Genomic DNA, 17,137 nt, shown 5'->3' with positions numbered 1-17,137 from the left:
AACTGCAAAATTGCCAAATTACTTTTGAGCCTCTGAAAATATGGGACTATGTATAAATAAAATTGTAGTAATTCCAATAATAAACAGTTAAAGCCAAACTTCAGTCACTTCTTGAGTGATTTAAAATCTTTGATGGTCTAAAGAGGCAAAATTACAATAAATGTGTCACTGTCCAAAATTATATGGACCTAACTTTAATTTTGGATTTTAATGTTTTTCAGATAGGCAGTCCTAACCTTAATGTTACAGCAGGTTTGGTCAGCTTGTTTCAAACAGGAACAATCGCATCTACAATGCATCAAGCGAACTATGTTAACCTATTACAGTCTTGACTGGCTTTCTGTGAGTGCTTTCATAATTAAAACAAGGAAGCATAAATAGAGAAGTAGATATGGTCAAGGAAACCCAGGATTTCTGTATTAGTGGTGGGTGTAAAGATCAAGGTATCAATAGTATTAATACCAACGCGGATAATGGTATTGGATCAATTCTAACATGACGGGATTGATACTTTGTTTCTATCCTCTGAGTTCAGTATGTAACCCACTGAATTGTGTTCATTTGTTTTATGGAAATAAAAAACATACATTTAAACAACAGAAGCTGACCCAAAGTGCTTTAATGTTGGGCACAGTTACATTCCAGGTTTTAGAATAACTTTAGCTTTTTATGCATTTTGAAAAAAGCGTTTTTTATTGTATTAACTCATTCTCATGGAAGAGTAAGAATAACAGTTATTTAGTTGTCATTACGAATACGAATTACGAGTGAATGAATAGTGGCATTGTAAAGCGCTTTATAAATCCAATCCATTATTATTATTATTATTATTATTTACAAGTTGATGATGATTCCTCTCATAAATCACGAGACATGGAGCTATACCACCTTTGTAAGTTGAAAGCATGGTTATCAGTATTGGCATCGGATTTATTGGTATCAGATCAATACCAAAAGTTGAATTATGGCACACCCATAATCTGTATGCAGTTACCTCAAGGCGCTACATATTGTGATTTAAAGACCCTACAGTAATACACAGAAAAAAGAAAAACTAAATAAATGTAAAAATACTATTAGAAAACAAAACTTTAATACATCTGCCCTTTTTTTAGGATTCACCTCAGTGGCATTCATAATACTCCTCGTTTTTTGTTTTGATGGGAATGAATTCATGAATCCAAAAAAGAAGTACTGTTCTGAAGAATGTGTGCGAGCGTGACTTGATTGGTAAGCACTCAGGGTGCCAACACTTGAATAGCTCAGCTCACCCTGTGCTGGTAAACATGGATGTCACAAAGATGTCTCTCTTGGTTCTGCAAAAACACAACTTGAACTCTCCATGGAAATCCTCTGTGGAAAGTAAAAGGTTCACGCAGGGTTCATTTGTTTTTAATCTGGAAAGAAGCAAATGGAAACACCTTGCTGATGCCAGAGGTCAGAGATGAATGGGCAAAAATGCATTGAGCTAATAGGAAGGCAACAGGAACTCAAGTAACCATTCATTACGTCCAAGATATGCGGAAGAGCATCTCTGAATGCACAACTTGTCAAACCTAGAAGCAGATGACTACACGGGGTGCCACTCCTGTCAGCTAAGAACGGGAAACTGAAGCTACGGTCCAACTGGACAACAGAAAATTGGAAAATTGTTGTCAGGCCTGGGGAAGTCTTGCTTTCTGCTGCAATATTCAGATGGTGAATTTAGAACTCTGAAGTTTGGATAAAATGAGATGAAATACACGACGCAACATACAAAACTACTAACGACAGGACATTGTTTTATTATTTCTTGAAGGCATGTGTGATTTCTGTATGCAAAGCTGGCAACTGTTCGGTTTTTATAGTTAATAATGAAGTAGAAAATCTTTAGGAAACAGTCTTGTTAGCAGCTGTTAAGGGTCCAGAGGGGCGTCATGTTTCACCGAGCTTCATCCCAGCTTCTTCAGGAGATCCAAAGCCTCCTTGTGGACCTGCAGAGGAAGAGGGGCATGCACTGATTAAGTTAAACAGTCCCACTGATACACAGTTAAACTGAAATATACAAAAACACAGAGTAATTCATAAGTCTGGAGTCAGGGTGTGTGTGTACCTCTTTGTCTTCCAGCGTGTGAGCAGGGTATTCTTTTGTTTTGGTCAGCCACAGCAGTGCTTTCTCCTTGTCTTTCATGGCTAAATAAGTCTTCCCGAGCATCAGCAGGTTCTTGCTGTAGAAGTTTGGATCGACTGGGAAAAACAAGAGAGACAAATGTTTGTCGGCTGACTGCTTTTTTTTTTTTTTTTTTTTTTTTTTTTTAAATCACAGACACATGTTTGTCTGTGATTATTTTTAAAGAATCGTGTTGGTGACAGTACTCTACCTTCCTCAGCTTTTAGGAAAAATGCCAAAGCCTGAAAGACACAGAAAAACAAAACTCACTGTGCAGCTAGTAAGAAGGCAAAGGATGTCAGATTCAGACTGGGCGGTCCTCACCTCCTCGTATGTAGACTCGGGTGGTGATGAGAATATTACAGCTGCCACCTTGCGCTGATACCACGGCAGCTCAGCAAAAGCAAAGCACCTGAGAGACAAAGGACAGCATATGTTAGGTGCCATCCATGTGGATGTTACTTTACTGTACCACCTTGTTGCAGACATATACACCCTTTCATGCAAACGGCACTCCCTCATGGCTGTGGCCTCTTTCAGCAGGATACTGCACCCTGCCTCAAAGCAAAAATGCTTCAGGGATGATTCGAGGAGCACAACAATGAGTTTGAGGTCCAAGCTTGGCCTCTAAATTCCCCAGATCTCAATTCAATCAAGTAATTGCGGGATGTGATGGACAAACAAGTCCAATCCCCCTCACAACTTAGAGAACTTTAAGGATTGGTTGCTAATATCTTGGTGCAGATGCTCCAGCACACCTTCAGGCGTCTAGTGGAGTCCATGCCTCGACGAATCAGGACTGTTTTGAAAGAAAAAGGGGACCAATGCAATATTAGGAGGGTGGTCATAATGTTATGCCTGATCGGTGTATATTTTCTGGGATTTGCACATAGAAAGTTGCTTCAAGGGCTTTTTAGTCATTTATCTTATTAATCATGTTGGTTGAAATCCAGACACTGATCCAGCTTTACCAAATGAACATATGGTAAAGATTTTAATCTTAAAGTTTCATCCAACACATTTAGACGACATCTATTTCGTTTTACATTCCTTGGGCCGCAGAGAGTCACAACTGCATTGTTTATTTTTTTCAAAATTTACTCCAATTCCAGCTGCACTCCCTTGGAAGTTGTGGAAGAAACACTCCCGTAGGTGTGAGAGTTTAACCACACAGAGCTAGTTTGAGAGAGGGGAGCCCTCCTTTCACTCACAGTGTTAAAAAGCAAAAAACCACCCACGAAAACAAAAAACAGTCTCACCAGTAACCCAAAATGTGTATGGAGGTGGCGTCTTTAGGGTTGAGCTCGATGGCTCTCTAAGAGGAAAGAAAATAAATAAATAAATAAAAATCAGTGTTCACATGTTAAATATGACGGTGTGATTTTGGTCACATGACTTCCATCTTAAGGTCATCTCACCTCTAGATGATCCCTGATGATGTACGAATTTCCAATTTTAACCTTGACACCCTCATAATCCCCGACGTCGCTGAGACACACGCCGTACCACTGTGTGACGAGCGGAAGAAAAAGAAAAGAAACCTGTTAAAACTCGTAATCAACATCCTGTGAGTGTCGAGTTGGCCTCGGAGAAACCACAATCTCACCTTGTGAGCTGCAGAGCACAGATCATCTTTCTCCAGGGCTTTTTTGGCGTACTCAAAGGCCTCAAACGTGAGCTGCTTCTTCCGCCCGGCCTCGATGTTGGGCAGGAGGGACAGGTCCCGAGAAGCCCGGGCCAATCTCCACAGGAATTCTGCATCGTTGCTACACACACACACAAAGAGAGTCATTATTGTCCAACTAAATTCAGACTGAATGAAAACAAAAACCATAACTTTACACCTAGTGGATGGTAAAACACTTTGCTTTGGTGGCATCTGGTTGTTGTATTACAAAAACACACACAAAGACAAAAAAACCAAAGATCAAATAGAATAAATAAACCCTCTGAACTCTCCTTACCTGTCTTTGTACTGCACCAGCAGCTGGTAGAGTTTCTCTGTCTCTGCACAGCTGTACAGGTAGTCAGCCTGCTCCAAAACCTCCCCTAGACAGACACAAAACCCACCAGTTCAGCCATAAAGCCCAGCTGACATTCACTAGATCAAACCTAATAAAAAGCACATGTTCATATCTGAGTTTGCCATCTACCTCTATCTAAAGCGCAGACCACAGCTGAACTCTGCACCTTGCGATAAGCTGCATAGCCAAGGCACGACAGCGCAGGGAGCCCCAACAGGAATGCAGCCCGTCCACTCTGTGCACAAGTGAGGAAGTGACACAAAAACACACTTGTGAATGCAAGAACAGACTGTCTCCCATTCTAAGTCATTCTTGGCGTCTGTGCTGACCCTGAGTAACCTGACCCAGAGCTGGACTGTGAAGCCATGGGGTCAATGCATTCTTCAGTCCACACGGGAACGTTACAGGATGTTCTAGGTGAAACTAACGCTGAGATCCAGTTTAATTATACAGCCAGCTGACAAGCATAGCAGCATCATTCCTATACAGTACTGATAGTTCTCTTCCTGCATGGATAAGCAGCTCTGACAGCATTTACAAAACCCGTTGCCCCTTCACCTATATGTCAAATATGAAGCTCCGAGGAAGTGGCACCACTGACCTTCCTGAGCGCAAATCACGGAGCTCGCATAAAGATAAAGAAAGCAGTGTGATAATGAATGAAGCAGCGTTATTTTGGATGAGAAAGAAGCATCGTTATTTACAGTCAGAGCGGTGGAAGTCCTTCGTAGAGCAGTCCAGTAGTTTCGGTTTGTCCCTCTGCTTTTTACGCAGTTTGCGCCAGACCCAAACTCCACTAAAGCCCTGCTCACACGCCGTGTTATAATCCTCCCAGCCATCTTATCACAGGTCCACACTATCAGTGATCACTCATCACACTGACACAAACTTACAACCTCTCGGTGAGTGTCCACGGAGCGGGGGGATGGTGCGTTCAAGAGCACAAATTAAATACGTTGCAAAATAAATAAATGAATGACTAAAGCGTGGATTTTTAGAGCAAATAAAAGTCAGTTTTGTAAATACTTTGAAGCCGGAACAAAATATCCTTGCTTTAAAATAAAAATGTATTCCACCCAATGCAAATGTGCCTATTTTCTCTTTATATGTTCAAACAATTACAGTGGAAAAAAAAACAAACAAAAAAAACATGAAATACTCTTTTATTCATGCTTCACTAGGATAAATTTGTTATTAACGTCATATTTATTACAACATGCTTGTATAAAAGCATGTATAAATTATTTGCTGTATGTATTAAATCCCAAACATTTAATTATCTTGTCTCTGAAAATCGACTGAGTGGTGTTTTGTCAGCAGAAAAGTTATAGTTTAATAAACAACAGAATTAAATAAATATTCAAGGATATCCTTCCAGTTAGTGGTGAGTGTTCAAAAGTTTAAGAAGCTAGCCTTTTATCTTAGCATTACTAGGTATTATAGAAAACGCTAAAATACAAGCTCTGGTGACCAAAAACGGAAAAGCTCTTCTGTGAATATTATTAGACAAAACGACGCAGTCGTTTGGATTGAGAACAGCTCAAAATTAGACATATCAGGTGTCTGTTTATTGGCCAACACTGGTTTGAAAACAACACAGCAGCTCTTCTATAAGCTAAATGAATATCTACTCACAGTCCGTCCAGAGAAAGGTCTCTCCCAGAGCTCTTAAGTAGATGGTACCCGGTCGCATCACCAACAGCAGCTTAAATTGGCGTTCAGCACAGCTGCAAAACACTTTTCTTGAATGCACCCCGGACAACGCTGTGCCGCTTTGTTATCGAGTCGGCGAGAAACAGAGAAACAACAGAAACACAAGAACGTTCCGACATATGAAGCGCCTATCGTACAGTAATGTTACAACAGCGTGTTTGTTAATATAATGTTGTCCAGGTGAAGCAGACACACCAAACAGGCATTTACACAAAACTTCAACTTCAGGTAAAAGTAGTTGTAAAATTAGTTGAAGTTGTGAAGCGAGCAGAACACTGGGCAGGGCAGAGTGTGGGCTCCACCCAGTGCGACAACACAGCTGTTGCTGTCAGATTAACGTTACGCGTTCATATAGGAGCAGAGGCAGAAAAAAAGTGTATATTTGTCAACAACTACACAGGTAAATGATCCAGTAAGCATTATGAAAAGATAACGTAGTGTGAAAGGGAGAAGTGGTGTGGTTGTTAGAGCTCCACCTAACTGTCACTGCCTGCATGTGTTAGCTCGAGTAACGGTAACTAACATTATTTGGTGGTGGTACTACAAAGCTAGAAATCTAGGGGAAAGTCATCATAGCAAAATTAAATATATGTCTATTTGTGTGTGTGTGTGTGTGTGCGTGTGTGTGTGTGTGTGTGTGTGTGCGTGTGTGTGTGTGAGTGAGAGAGAGATCCAGATTTTTAAACACGAACAGTTGATTTATTTACTTATTTTTAACTATGACAAAAAGTCTGTCAGTAAAGATTGATTGACTGATTGACGGTTTTCTAACATTTCGCTCGAAGCTCTGAAATTACAGTCACGTGATCAGTTACAACTCACCCATACTTTCACTTCTGTCCCTTTAAACGTGACTTTTCCTGCACTTCTGATAGATCCATAAATGTGTGTGCAGTTTTGTGTGTAAATCAAGGGTTTGTGTAGCCTAAGCTCCGGCTTCCAGATGCTGTGCCAAAAAGTGATCGCCTGCCAAAAAACTGATTTGTTTCTGTGTTGTTGTTTTTTTATGTCTAATATCTTTACGAATGTTGGTAAATAGACTTCGGTGAACAGGGTTTACAAAGGGGTAAAATAGAATTTAAAAAAAAAAAAAAATTACCAGTTTTTCAAGTATCTTTATAAGTCTCTGTTATTGTACTTACATTATAACCAATCCAGTTCCTTTTGTCCACTCAAAATATGTTTACATAACTATTGTTATATTTGTTGCAATTTCTGCTTCCTCTTGGCCAGATTACTCTTAAAAGAAGACATTTTTGATGTCAACAAGATTTTTTTTACTGGATAAATAAAGGATATATAAAAGTCACTATCATTATTATTTTTCTTTTTATGTTCTGTTTTGTTGTTGCCCTCTAATGTTTAAAGAAAAACAATAAAAAGAAAGTATAAAAAAAAGTCGCTGCCAAAAACTGTTTGCGGCTTCTACCAGTTTAAAAACGACCGGTTTTTGGCAGACGATCATTTTTTGGCACACTGTCTCTCAGACTGTACTTGTTCTTAAATTGCTGTGGACATACCACCAGGTGGCGTAGTATTCAGTGATTTATGTGTGAACTTAGTGGCTATCAGTGCTTAGTGGCACTGATAGCCAGTTTGACCATCTGAGCCTGCCTTACTTTGGACAACCACCACTACCACCTGACTAAAGTCATGACTGAAGATTGAGTAATATTTAGTAATAAGTCAAGAGAGTATGTTGAGAAGATGGAAGTGCTCTGAAGAGATTTCTGTGGTTTATCTTTTTCAGGAACAGCTGCAATGGCCTCAGGTGGGGCCCCACTGCCCACAGCCACCCAATGTGCCACTAAGGTGGAGCTGAGCATCTCCTGTGAAAACCTAATGGACATGGACGTCTTCTCCAAGTCTGACCCTCTGTGTGCTTTGTACATCAACACATCAGATTCTCAGTGGTATGAGGTATGTAATTGGTAGTGATACAAGATTTTTGCATATAACAGTTAAGATGGTGGGCATTAAATAATATGTTCTAACCTAAGTCATGTGACTTACGTTACACATCTTTTTTTACTTTGTGAATTAGTTTGGCCGCACGGAGATGATCCTGAACTGCCTGAATCCGAAGTTTGCTAAGAGGTTTGTGATCGATTACTATTTTGAGACGGTGCAGAGGCTGAAGTTCTGCGTGTATGATATCGACAACGATACCTACGACCTGAGTGACGATGATTTCCTTGGAGAGCTTGAATGCACCCTCGGGCAGGTAAGTTTCCCCTTTATCAGGTTGCTCTTTAAACACTGATCGTTCGCCCACTGCTTCAGCGCTCCTTGTTGTTTCCATCATTTGTGTCCAGGTCGTTTCTAATAAGGAGATGACGCGGCCGTTGTTGCTGAAGAACAGGAGGCCGGCAGGCCGTGGGACCATCACAGTGAGCTGACTCTTCTGTCTTTGTGAACTTAGTTTCTCCAGTTTGTCCTTCTGTATGCATCTATGTGTGTAAAAATAAGAATATGCTTAGCTTGTAAGGTTGATTTTGCTCATATTTTGCTAGAATTAGTCATTTTAGCAAGCTACAAACAAAAGCTGTGGAACCCTTGTATTGATTGATTGGCTTCCTGTAGTTTAATATAAGTGTCAGGGCTCATGGCTGGATTTGTAAGTGTAAAATTGCAGTTTACTTGTGCCAATTTCTAACCAAGTGATGGATATGACTGTTACTGTCCTGCTTTGTCTACTGTTTTGTGATAAATGAAACCATAGTGTACAAAATGAACACCGTGCTGTAATAATTAAGAAGTAAAACTATCATTTTAGACCATAAACCTACTGGGAAAATATATACTAAGGTAATTCATGAAGAGAGAAATTGTGTGATTTTCTCATAGATTTCTGTACAATCAGACTTCTTTTCAAAACTAGAGAAGCTGCCCCCTGCTGGCCATCAGAAAGAATGCAATTGCACTTTTAAATTGGCTTCATTTTTTTTGTATATATAGCTGAGGTTATGTTAATCTTTTACATAAAAGAAAACCACTGTGAACCTCAGTATAAAACTGCACAAATCTTTATGTTTTTCTCCTTTTTGATAGATCTGTGCTGAAGAAATCACAGACACCAGGGTAGCAAACTTTGAAGTGTCTGCCCGCAGGCTGGACAAAAAGGTAATGAAAGTTGCTTCTGGGTTTTTTAATAAAGTTCATTAAATTTAAGTTCTGTGAATGACTAACTGGGAATGGTTTGTCAGTATCTGTGGTGGTCCGACCCTTTCCTGGAATTCTACAAGCAGACAGAAACTGGATGGCAGCTGGCTCACAGGACAGAGGTACACACATTTACCATCAGGTCCTTCATCGGCGTGCACTAAATTCCCGTGGACTCGTTACTCACGGTAACCTGTTTATGCAGGTTGTGTACAACAACCTGAATCCAATATGGAGGCCGTTCCGCATCTCATTGCGAACTCTTTGTGGAGGAGATGTGGAGAAGCCTATTAAGGTAATTCTATTCAGTGAACCTGCACAATAAAATGCACCCAATTAACAAAACCTGTAAGCACCTCTTAAGTAACACTCCAATGGGTGAAACAGTGGATTTCATCCCCCTCCCTCACTTTTTTAAATTTTCGAATTGGCTTTATTGACCACACTGCTGACTAATAACTAATCTTGTAATTGCAATTCTCTTATTATCTTACAAATCTCCCAAACATATAAAACAAAGGGAGTTCTTGTGACCCAGTTGGATAAGGGCTACGTGCATGTATGCACGATTCATGACATCACCAGGTGAGGCTTTCTTCCTCTTTGTTTACTCATTTGACTTACTGCATTAGCTATTGCATTTATACTGATAACTGTTTGCACTCTTTCCATATGTCAGGTGTTCAGAATACGATGACACTTCGTCACTGACTGTAAATAGTGAATGATTAGTGGGGGTTTGGGCAGCAGTCTAAAAAAAGACGTTATTTTCACACCCTGACCAAGAACTTCATCATCAACCATAGTTTCTCTCCTCCTGTATGATCCGAACTTTTCATGCAGTAGTTTTTACGTGGTCCCCCGTTAGAGAAAGATCTTCCTGTTTTGCGTCCTCAGGTTGACTGTTACGACCATCACAGCAGCGGCTCCCATGATCTCATTGGGAGCTTTAAAACCACACTAGCAGAGATGCAAACGGGGACGCACATCTCCCCGGTGAGGCCCTTTATGTTTTGTGTGTGTGTCTCTTGTGTGTTATAGTGTTTATGTTACACTGACATTAACATGGTCTCGTTTCAGGCTGAATTCGAATGTATTAACCCCAAAAAGTCAATGAAGAAAAGCTATAAAAACTCCGGGGTCGTTTGCATCCGGCAGTGCCAGGTAAGGAATTAAAACTGTTACTCTGCCTCGATTTTACAACATATGTCCCACCAGGTTTGTTTTGGATCTCTGTACATTGTGCATTGCTGCACATTGTTAGTGTACTCTTTACTTTTACAGATAGTGAGGGAATACACCTTCCTGGATTATATCATGGGTGGATGCCAAATCAACTTCACTGTGAGTGTGGAAATATTTTTATTGTTAAAGTAAATAAATTGTTTGGTAAGATTTGTAATATTTCTAAATTGACTGTCACATTGCACGGCACTCTGAAACTTGCAGAATACATATGAAGTATGTCAGACGTTTACCTGGTGACTGAAAAGCTCTCTGTATGTTGACCTGTATCCTCTCGGTCCAGATCGCCATTGACTTCACGGGCTCTAACGGGGATCCGAGGTCTCCTCAGTCCCTCCACTACATCAGCCCAGAGGGCTACAATGAGTACCTGGCAGCCATCTGGTCAGTGGGTAATGTCATCCAGGACTACGACAGGTGAACCCAAGCATCCTACATTATCCCACCATCTAAAGTCTCAGTGAAAGAAATGATATCAGAGGAAGAAACAGATACTGAAAAAACAACATGTTAAGCCAGAGCTGAGCAGAATGAAAGAGTCTTATCACCAACTTACACCAAACCCCCCCAGAAACTATTAACCTTTTTGCTACTTACAGTGTTAATATTAAAAATCTTTAACGGCAGCATCCTTGATAATCACCTACTTACTGTTAAACATTTTCCCTGGAACTAGTTTCTGTTCAGACTTTGGGCCCACTGATCTACCGCTCGATGAGCTCATGAGTTTGTTCTGTCTCTGTGTAGTAAGAAGATGTTTCCTGTGTTTGGTTTTGGAGCCCAGCTCCCTCCATCCTGGCAGGTATGAAATATTCATTAAAGAAACAGCATCATTGAGCCATATGTGTGACACAAAGTTGTTATTTCAATATCACTGAGCTATTAAGGTGCTTTATTGTGTTCATCCTCTCTCTCTTGGCTGGAATTCTGGGTATTGAAAAGCATTGGAAATTTGCAGTGTCTCAAAGGACCAGTGCTGCGGCATTTCCACTCGTTACTTGGATGTGACTGCTGAATTCAGAGCGCTCTCACGTGACGGTGTGGTTTTGGGGCTGTTGAGTGTCCCATTGTGTATGAAAGGCAGTTTGCTCTGACTGGTAATGCTCAATGAACAGTAGGGTGGTGGAGCGTAGCTCAGCTGCTGAGGCACGGCAGTAGAAGGCGTGATGCTGTGAGCCTGATGAACAATTGAATGATCCCTCATTAGGGAGCTGATGCAGGAGTTTGTAACATCAGCTTCTTTATTATTTTTCTTTTTTTTCTGTGTCCTGACGTGTCTGGAAACTTTTGCAATCAGAATTATGATCTTTATGCTGGGTTGTGGCTCTTGTTCACATGTTTCGTTTATGTGTTTATTTGATCATTTTTATGAGTCTTATTTCAGTTATTACATTATATGTAAAACGGGCAGCACGGTGGCAAGCTAAGAAGCAGAAGGGGGGAAAAGGGGGGGGAAGGAGGAACTGCTGTTGACCTCTGCATCTGTAAGACAACACAAGTACAGTGCCTGAACAAAAATACAAAGATGCACAGATTTGCAAATCAGCAGAGTATGTTGAGAGTATGTGAGCAAGAGAGTGAGTGTCTTTGTCACAAAATGTACGTGACAATGAGGGTGGGAAGCTGGAATAATGCCCCCTATCCGCAGCCCTCAAGAGTACCAAAGACCTGAGGCCACACATCACTGCAGCATCTGCAGCAGGAGAACAAGTGAAGCTCCAGATAGGCTAGCGAGAGTCCCACAAAGAGCTTTTCATATTCAAAGTTGTGCTTTTGGAAGATATCTGCTTGGGTTAACTTTACATTAGCTTCAGATCATTCGGGGAACCCGCCTGCTAGTTTGCTAGCACCAGCTAGGTTAAATGGCCAATTGTTCAGGGCTTCCATTATAATCAAAGCCAGTCAAATATGCATGCAGCTTACACTATATGTTTATTTCACCTGACATTTATGAACTCTTCCAATCTTACTGATCACTCAAAGCACTTTAGACTGGAAGTTCCCATTTTTTACCACACTGCCTGACATCCATGACCAATTTCGATTCACTGACTAACCTAACATGCATGTCGTTGGACTGTGGGAGGCAGTTGGAGTACCCAGAGAAAACCCACCCAGGTACAGGGACAGCGTGCACCCAGAAAGGCTCCAGCTAGGACTCAAACTAGGAACCATCTTGCTGTGAGGCATCAATTCCAACTGCGACATAGCATATGTATATTCTTATACAAACACACTGTGCTTGCTTCTTATCGTTCATGTACCCCCCCCCCCCCCCCCCCCGTGTTGTGTCATGTACATGTCAAACACAGGTCTCTTGAACAGTCGTCCAAAGCTTTTGTTGATTTTATTCCTACAGGTGTCCCATGAGTTTCCTGTCAATTTCAATCCAGCAAATCCCTTCTGTTCAGGCAGGTTTAAACTTCTCACAAAGCTGTGTTTGATTCTTGAAAGCTGCCCATGGATGCTCTAATGGTGAACCACTGTACCTGTGGATGTGTGTGCCGCAGGCATAGAGGGCGTGGTGGATGCCTACAGACACTGTCTGCCTCAGCTGAAGCTCTGGGGTCCCACCAACTTTTCCCCGATCATCAACCACGTGGCCTGCTTCGCCAGACAAGCTCTCCAGCAGCGCGTGGCCTCAGTAAGGAAGCAGGAAGTGCTTACAAACACTTTAATCATCCTTCTGCTGTTTTGCTCCCATGACATTGTTGTGCGAGCTTCTGTTTTCTCATCTGCATAATATGCTAAACTGTATGTATTTCCCCAACTGTGTCCAAATCTTTATTTTACAACAATTAGCTACTTTACACAACTTGGCTTCTTCTGTGATATACACCTGATGAACACCTGCTTTGTCTAACTTTCTGGGATTTCTTCTCAGATTTTCAATTCAATTCAATTTTATTTATATAGCGCCAAATCACAACAAAAGTCGCCCCAAGGCGCTTTATATTGTACAGTAGATACAGAGAAAAACCCAAAAATCATATGACCCCCTATGAGCAAGCACTTTGGCGACAGTGGTAAGGAAAAACTCCCTTTTAACAGGAAGAAACCTCCGGCAGAACCAGGCTCAGGGAGGGGCGGGGCCACCTGCTGCGACCGGTTGGGGTGAGAGAAGGAAGACAGGATAAAAGACATGCTGTGGAAGAGAGACAGAGGTTAATAACAGATATGATTCGATGCAGAGAGGTCTATTAATACATAGTGAGTGAGAAAGGTGACTGGAAAGGAAAAACTCAATGCATCATGGGAATCCCCGGCAGCCTACATCTATTGCAGCATAACTAAGGGAGGATTCAGGGTCACCTGGTTTAGCATCCAACATTTTTATGGCTCATTATGACAGATTTATGCCAGCCTAACAGTAAAAACAATTAATCCGCTTGACATTTTTATGACTTTAAGAGCAGTTTTACCTGCAAATTAAGATATAATTTGTATCACTTGGGGATTTCTACAACTTTGGACAGTTTGAACTTTTAGAGTGACTAACCATATGTCACAGCTTTTATCAATAGGCCATAAAACTGTCAAAGTTAAACATTAGTCCCAATTATTAAATCCCAAAATAACCACTGTGCATCAACAGGTGCTCATACAAAAAAGTGCAGACTTATGATATAAATGTAGATCATACTTGACCAAACATTGGTATATAGTGTATACAAGTATATGTGTTTCAGAATATATGTGTGCCATCTAATCCCCAACTCTGTGATCTACTTTTCTGTCATCGTGCAGAATTACTTTGTGCTGCTTATCATCACGGATGGAGTGATCACAGACATGGACCATACACGTGCCGCTATCGTGGAGGCCTCTCGTCTGCCCATGTCTATCATCATAGTGGGTGTTGGCGGGGCAGACTTCAGTGCCATGGAGTTTCTGGACAGCGATGACAAACTGCTGCAGGCGCCCAGCGGGGTCGTCGCCTCCAGAGACATCGTGCAGTTTGTGCCCTTCAGAAATTTCCAGGTAGGCAGCAGCTCCGAGGCTTTAGACAGCCAGCCTTCCTCTGCTCAGCACACAGGCGCAAACCTGAGTGCTGCTGAACAAGCTGACTTCTCATTCTTGTGAATTTATGTTTGCAGAGAAACAGCGTGGCCCTGGCGCAGAGCGTGCTGGCAGAGCTTCCCGATCAAGTCACATCCTTCTTCAATGCCTACAAGCTGAAACCACCTAATCTTTTTAATGTTCCTGAGCCGTCCTAGTAAAGCAGGTTAAATGTACTCGAGTATCTCCAATGCACTTCCTCTCTGTCTCTCTTTCTACATTCAGTGCATAGAGGGGTGTCAATCAGTGTTGGGCAAACCATTTGAGATTTACAGATTAATGATTGCTTCACACTGGAACACTGGAAAGCAGCAAATCAACTCTGAGGTGAAATCTACAATGGTAAACTGGAACAACTCAGAAAGCAGTTAATGCTATTTAAAATCACATGCCATCAGAAAAAATACATTAACCAATAAATAAATAAATAATAATAATTTAATATTTGTGGGGATAGGTTAATTGGATAATCCAAATTGCCAGTAGGTGTGAATGTGCGAGTGAATGTGAGTGTGAATGGTTGTCTGTCCTTGTGTGTTAGCCCTGCGACAGACTGGCGACCTGTCCAGGGTGTACCCCGCCTCTCGCCCTATGACAGCTGGGATTGGCTCCAGCACCCCCCGCGACCCTGAAAAGGATAAGCGGAAGCGAATGGATGGATAATTTAATATTTGTATACAATGACCATCAGTTTCAGCTTGCATGGCTCACAAATAAAATCCAGAGCAGGACATCGTTATGGCCGCGGAAATGCTGCCTCAGGCTAAAATTTGGGATTCTTCTCCATGATGTCATCACTGTGTGGGTGGTTGAGCAACAGTCACACTTTCGCAAAAGCTCTAAACAAGTGGCTGCATGACAGCTGCCTAAGGTGTAACATCACAGTGGTCAGGATGAAAGGAAACAGGAAGTGGCTTTGAACAAGGATAAGGTTGGCTTGCACAGCCAACCTTATCCTTTTAATCGCTCAGAAATCAGTTTCTGTTACAATTAACAAAGAGCACCCAAATGGCCTTAAACAGCAAGTTTAATGTTGTGCAGTTGACTTTTTCACAATATTGATGTAAATAACTAGTATTACAGTTTCTCTAACAAGCTGAGTGACTGAGGTGTTTTCCATGTGATTTGAGACCCTCCAGCTTGTTCACTGCATGTAATTAATAAGAAATCATAATAACAGGAAACAATCACAGTGTACTCCGTGCATCTTCACACATAGCTTTGCTGATTAAATGCTATATTTGTTGCATAAACGAATGGCACCTTATTTGTTGTGTGATCATAACATAAAAGGAGACAAAGCTCAGAGTCTACATTGTTACACTGGATGTTCCCAGCTAGCAACCTGACGCCTGCTACCTTAATTAAAGACTTTGGCATGTAACCTTGTTTGCTAACAAGATTTTATACGTTGTGTAGATGTGAATATTTATTGTTGTTTATAATGGTTGGAAATGATTTTGACTCCCCTGTGTGGCCCACAGTGGTTGCTCCCGACGGTCTTTTCCCAAATTAAATAAAGGAACTGCCAGCTGGCGGCAAAAGTGAATTAGTAACCATGGTTATTAACTAGATTAAGTACCACAGTGTGTATACACATTTCCATGAGGATTTATATCCTCATGATTGATGCAGAAACATGTTTTCATACTTACTGTATATTATAGTAGTGTATAGTGTATATACATTTTAGACTGCAGATAATGTATAATAAATTTCTAGTAACAAATAAATGTAATAAATTATTCTCCTCCATCATAATTTTGGGGATGTCAAACATAAGGCCCGGGGGCCAGAAGTGGCCCTCCAAAGTCTTCAATCTGGCCCCTTGGGTGGCTTTGGAAAATGTGAAGGAGGGCATACATTTCAGACTTTTAACTGTATGCTGACAGATTTATTTCAGTTACTACAGCAGGGTTTCTTTATCATGCAGCTAAACATGCTGTGTAAATTACACTTCTTTTTTAATATTTAAATGTCTTATTGTAGCTAAATGTCTGTACAATGACAGAAAAGGAAGTTTCACATAAGATCAACATACATGGTTTACGATGTAAAATGAGTTTGACATCCCTATCTTGATGCAATGAACAGAACACAGATTTAAAGCTGGTACAGCGGTCCCTCATTTGTCGCGGGAGTTACTTTCCAAAAATAACCCACGATAGGTGAAATCTGCAAAGTAGCCAACTTTATTTTTTACAGTTATTATAGATGTTTAAGGCTGTAAAACCCCTCACTACACACTTTTTACACTTTTCAGGCATGAACATTTTCACACTTTCATCTCTTGTTTAAACACTCTTAAAGTTCAAACTTTCATAGAAAAATAAGTCCAGTATTATAGAATGAAACCAAAGGCACCCGCAGGTGCAAAATGTTTCGTCGATATTGTTACAAACTTACAAACATACAGTACAGCACTTCAGAGTCACACTGCTAGCAATAAAGCTGAATGCATTCTGTACTGTACAGGAGACATGGCACAAAATTGATTGACAGTGGTCTACAGCCAATCAGGACGCAGAACACAATGCGGTGTAAAAAAAAACCACACACACACAAAAAAAAACCTTGCAAAATTGCACAAAAAAAATCCGCGAAACAGCGAGGGCACAAAAGGTGAACCGCGTTATACTGTACTTGAATTTTTGGTGCTACAAGCTGCTGGATCATGGAGTGCACTTAGTTTTTGTTAATTAAATGTCATGTGTTGTTGTTATTAATGTCAGGACATAATAATTTTTTATCAGGTCCCAATATGTAAAACATATTATGAAAGTGA

The 17,137-nt window shown here is 40.9% G+C and overlaps 2 protein-coding genes across 2 annotated transcripts; one reads left to right on the top strand and one right to left on the bottom strand.

Moving 5' to 3' along the window:
• Positions 1-1,764: 1,764 nt before the first annotated feature.
• rmdn1 (regulator of microtubule dynamics 1) lies at positions 1,765-5,102 on the bottom strand. The gene is made up of 10 exons (XM_084938880.1): positions 4,878-5,102; positions 4,303-4,408; positions 4,114-4,198; positions 3,756-3,915; positions 3,568-3,657; positions 3,409-3,464; positions 2,474-2,561; positions 2,361-2,391; positions 2,093-2,226; positions 1,765-1,973 (listed from the first exon to the last, which is right to left on the bottom strand). Exons 1-10 carry the CDS (start codon positions 5,010-5,012, stop codon positions 1,932-1,934), a joined length of 927 nt encoding a protein of 308 aa, XP_084795006.1. The 5' UTR covers positions 5,013-5,102; the 3' UTR covers positions 1,765-1,931.
• Positions 5,103-5,972: 870 nt separating this feature from the next.
• On the top strand, positions 5,973-15,901 carry LOC146379950 (copine-3-like). The gene is made up of 16 exons (XM_084938876.1): positions 5,973-6,286; positions 7,637-7,806; positions 7,931-8,110; positions 8,202-8,276; positions 8,938-9,009; positions 9,093-9,170; positions 9,254-9,343; positions 9,946-10,044; positions 10,129-10,212; positions 10,333-10,392; positions 10,577-10,710; positions 11,041-11,095; positions 12,653-12,704; positions 12,804-12,937; positions 14,041-14,274; positions 14,391-15,901. Exons 2-16 carry the CDS (start codon positions 7,648-7,650, stop codon positions 14,508-14,510), a joined length of 1,626 nt encoding a protein of 541 aa, XP_084795002.1. The 5' UTR covers positions 5,973-6,286; positions 7,637-7,647; the 3' UTR covers positions 14,511-15,901.
• The last annotated feature ends 1,236 nt before the right edge of the window (positions 15,902-17,137 follow it).

This window comes from Perissodus microlepis, chromosome 9 (assembly GCF_051167445.1).
Source record: "Perissodus microlepis isolate ML-2025 ecotype Zambia chromosome 9, ASM5116744v1, whole genome shotgun sequence".
Taxonomy (NCBI): Eukaryota; Metazoa; Chordata; class Actinopteri; order Cichliformes; family Cichlidae; genus Perissodus; species Perissodus microlepis.
The sequence above is the reverse complement of the archived record's forward strand: the minus strand, read 5'-3'. Positions and strand labels throughout refer to the sequence as shown.

What these genes read in the sequence shown, in the direction of transcription:
- rmdn1 (XM_084938880.1), bottom strand. Translation starts at nt 5,012, where the DNA reads ATGGCTGGGAGGATTATAACACGGCGTGTGAGCAGGGCTTTAGTGGAG. An exon ending in TTTCCTAAAAGCTGAGGAAG is followed by an intron (nt 2,227 to 2,360) that starts GTAGAGTACTGT and finishes TGTTTTTCCCAG; the next exon opens with TCGATCCAAACTTCTACAGC. An exon ending in ACACGCTGGAAGACAAAGAG is followed by an intron (nt 1,974 to 2,092) that starts GTACACACACAC and finishes CTTCCTCTGCAG; the next exon opens with GTCCACAAGGAGGCTTTGGA.
- LOC146379950 (XM_084938876.1), top strand. Translation starts at nt 7,648, where the DNA reads ATGGCCTCAGGTGGGGCCCCACTGCCCACAGCCACCCAATGTGCCACT. An exon ending in CAGATTCTCAGTGGTATGAG is followed by an intron (nt 7,807 to 7,930) that starts GTATGTAATTGG and finishes TTTGTGAATTAG; the next exon opens with TTTGGCCGCACGGAGATGAT. An exon ending in TCCAGCAGCGCGTGGCCTCA is followed by an intron (nt 12,938 to 14,040) that starts GTAAGGAAGCAG and finishes GTCATCGTGCAG; the next exon opens with AATTACTTTGTGCTGCTTAT.